We start from the raw sequence: 3143 nt of genomic DNA, 5'->3' as shown, positions 1-3143 counted from the left end.
CTGGATGACGCATGTTTCGCGTGGGCTGTGGTTGCGGCTTTGTATCCTGCTGAGAAGCATACCTCGAGATGTAGTCAGTATCCCGATTATCAAACGGTGTTAAAGCTCGATGGAATAGACTTTCCTATGACCCTGAAACGAATTTCACGATTCGAACGTTTAAACGATATGTCCATCAATGTGTTTACCATGAAGGATGAAAAAAGGATGGAACGATCGTTCCTCTGCGTCTCACTGATCATAAAAGAGATATTTATATAAATTTGCTGTATCTGTCGGATACGCGTAACTACGTTCACGAGGGTCATTTCGCGTGGATAAAGAATTTATCGCGATTGGTTGGAAGTCAGTTATCCAGAGGAAAGCACAAGAAGTATATTTGCGATCGGTAAGTACCTCGAGAGAGAGAGAGAAATGTGAATTGTTTACATTGTATAATGCATTCCAGATGTCTGCATTACTTCCACTCGAGGGAACGATTGTCCATTAACATCGTGGATTGCGAAAGGATGAACGAATGCGCGATCGTTCTTCCGAACGAGGATGACAAATGGCTCGACTTTCGCAACTACGAACGAAAAGAGAGACTTCCCTACGTGATAAACGCCGATTTGGAGTGCGCGTTAGAGAAGGAGGAGGAGGAGGAGGAGAGCGAATTAATACCACGAAACAGATTTACTTATCAACATCATACAGCATTCAGCGTTGGCTACTACTTGCGATGTGTACGAGACAAGAATGCGTCGACGTACAAATTTTATCGTGGTGAAGATTGCATATCATGGTTCGCGCGAGAATTGAACGCTCTCGCGCATCGCGCGAAGGAGACTCTCGACGCGATCGTGTCTATGACGCAGGTCACGTCAGACGAGGAGCGTAGCTTTTGGAACGCGACTCTTTGTCATATATGTGAAAAACCGTTTGACACGAGGGATCAACGCGTGCGTGATCATTGTCACATAACCGGGCGTTACAGGGGTCCGGTTCATTCGCGTTGTAATCTAAATTTCAAAACGTCTTTCGTAATTCCTGTATTTTTTCACAACCTCTCAGGTTACGATGCGCACTTTATCATCAAAGAGATCGCTAACAGTTTCGAGGGTAGAGTAGAATTGTTACCGTTGACCAAAGAAACGTACATCTCGTTCACGAAAGGTGTTCAGAATACGTCGCTGAGGAAGGGGGACACTTGTGTGAAACTGCGATTTGTAGATTCGTTTAAATTCTTAGGGGCCAGTCTCGCGAAATTGGTGTCGTACCTAGACAAGAACGAACTGCTAATAACACGGTCGGCGTTCTCGAATCTCGATGACAATGATTTCGAATTGCTCACGCGCAAGGGTACGTTCCCGTACGAGTATGTTGATAGCATCGATCGGTTGCTCGAAACCGAGTTACCATCCCGTGAGGCTTTCTACAGTTCGCTGACCGGTGAGAGCGTCAGCGATAACGATTACGAGCACGCAGTCAATGTGTGGCAACGTTTCCGCATTAGTAATCTTGGCGAGTATAGCGATTTATATTTGAAAACAGACGTTCTGTTGTTGGCAGACGTCTTTGAGAATTTTCGCGACAAATGCATACGGAGTTACGATTTGGATCCCGCTCATTATTACACGTTACCGGGGTACACGTGGGATGCTATGTTGAAACATACGGGTGTTCAATTCGAATTGTTGACCGATATCGATATGCTTCTCTTTGTTGAACGTGGTGTACGCGGTGGTCTGAGTCAGTGTTCCAACAGATACGCGCGAGCTAATAATAAGTATCTTTCGTCACACGATCCGTTGAAACCGTCGACATATCTCATGTACTATGACGTGAATAATCTCTACGGATGGGCTATGTGTGAATCATTGCGGTACGCGCAATTTCAATGGGTCAGCGACGTGGAGAGTCTAGACGTAATGTCGGTGACCGCGGATTCCGATATCGGCTACATTATGGAGGTGGATCTTGCGTATCCGCGCGAGCTCCACGACCCCCACGCGGACCTTCCGTTCTGCCCAACGCGCGCCTCACCCCCCGGCAAGGTTACCGATAAGCTTCTAGCGAGGCTTCACGATAAGTCGCGCTATGTCATACATTATCGCAATTTGCAGCAATGTGTGCGTTATGGGATGCGTATACTTAAAATTCATCGCGTTTTACAATTTGCACAATCACCATGGCTGCGTGGATACATCGAACTGAATACAATGTTTAGAACTCGTGCGAATAACGAGTTCGAGAGAAATATGTATAAGCTTATGAACAACGCGGTTTACGGGAAGACAATGGAAAACGTGCGCGAGCACGTTGACGTGCGTCTTGTGACGCGTTGGGAGGGAAGGTACGGAGCGGAAGCGCTAATTTCAAGACCGAATTTCCACAGTAGAAGCATTTTCTCCGAGGATCTGATGGCCGTTGAGTTACGGAAACTGGAGGTAAAGCTCGTGAAACCAATCTACGTTGGCATGGCCATTCTGGAGATATCAAAAACGCGATTATACGATTTTCATTATGATTATATGGCGCCCTTGTATCGCGGTGTGTGTAAGGTAATGTACACAGATACGGACAGTCTGATTTATTTCGTCGAATGTGACGATATTTATGAGGATATGAAACGCTCCATTGAAAGATTCGACACGAGCGACTATGCCGAGAACAACGCGTACGGTATGCCGCGCGCGAACAAGAGCGTTCCGGGTCTGATGAAGGATGAGAATCGTGGCGCGATTATGATAGAATTCGTAGGTTTGAGAGCGAAGATGTATGCCGTGAGAGTGCTCGGAATGAGCGACACGAAAAAAATAAAAAGGGTGTAAAGAGAAACGTAGTCGAGAGAACGATAACGTTCGACGATTGCATGCAATGTTTGCATGATATGACGAAGCAGTCGAGATCGCAATTCTGCGTGCGGTCGAGACTGCATGAGGTGTACACCGTTTCCGAAACGAAACTCGCTCTCAGTCCTCACGACGACAAGCGATACGTCATGCTCGAATCCTACGATACTTTGCCTTGGGGACATTACAGGGTGCCATAATAATAATACATATATATAAATTTATACCTTTATTGCATACATGAATAAAAGCTTTTGTTATAATACATCTGTTTTGCGTATCCATGAATTGTGTGAATTATCCATTCCT

The 3143-nt window shown here is 45.7% G+C and overlaps 1 protein-coding gene across 1 annotated transcript; it reads left to right on the top strand.

Moving 5' to 3' along the window:
* Window positions 1-509: 509 nt before the first annotated feature.
* On the top strand, window positions 510-2813 carry LOC105555880. The gene has a single exon (XM_012002922.1). It carries the CDS (start codon window positions 510-512, stop codon window positions 2811-2813), a length of 2304 nt encoding a protein of 767 aa, XP_011858312.1.
* Window positions 2814-3143: the final 330 nt, after the last annotated feature.

This window comes from Vollenhovia emeryi, unplaced genomic scaffold (genome assembly GCF_000949405.1).
Source record: "Vollenhovia emeryi isolate VEMERY1.0 unplaced genomic scaffold, V.emery_V1.0 DF940599.1, whole genome shotgun sequence".
Lineage (NCBI taxonomy): Eukaryota > Metazoa > Arthropoda > Insecta > Hymenoptera > Formicidae > Vollenhovia > Vollenhovia emeryi.
The sequence above is the reverse complement of the archived record's forward strand: the minus strand, read 5'-3'. Positions and strand labels throughout refer to the sequence as shown.

Excerpts from the sequence above, each read along its gene's own strand:
- LOC105555880 (XM_012002922.1), top strand. The coding sequence starts at position 510 with ATGAACGAATGCGCGATCGTTCTTCCGAACGAGGATGACAAATGGCTC.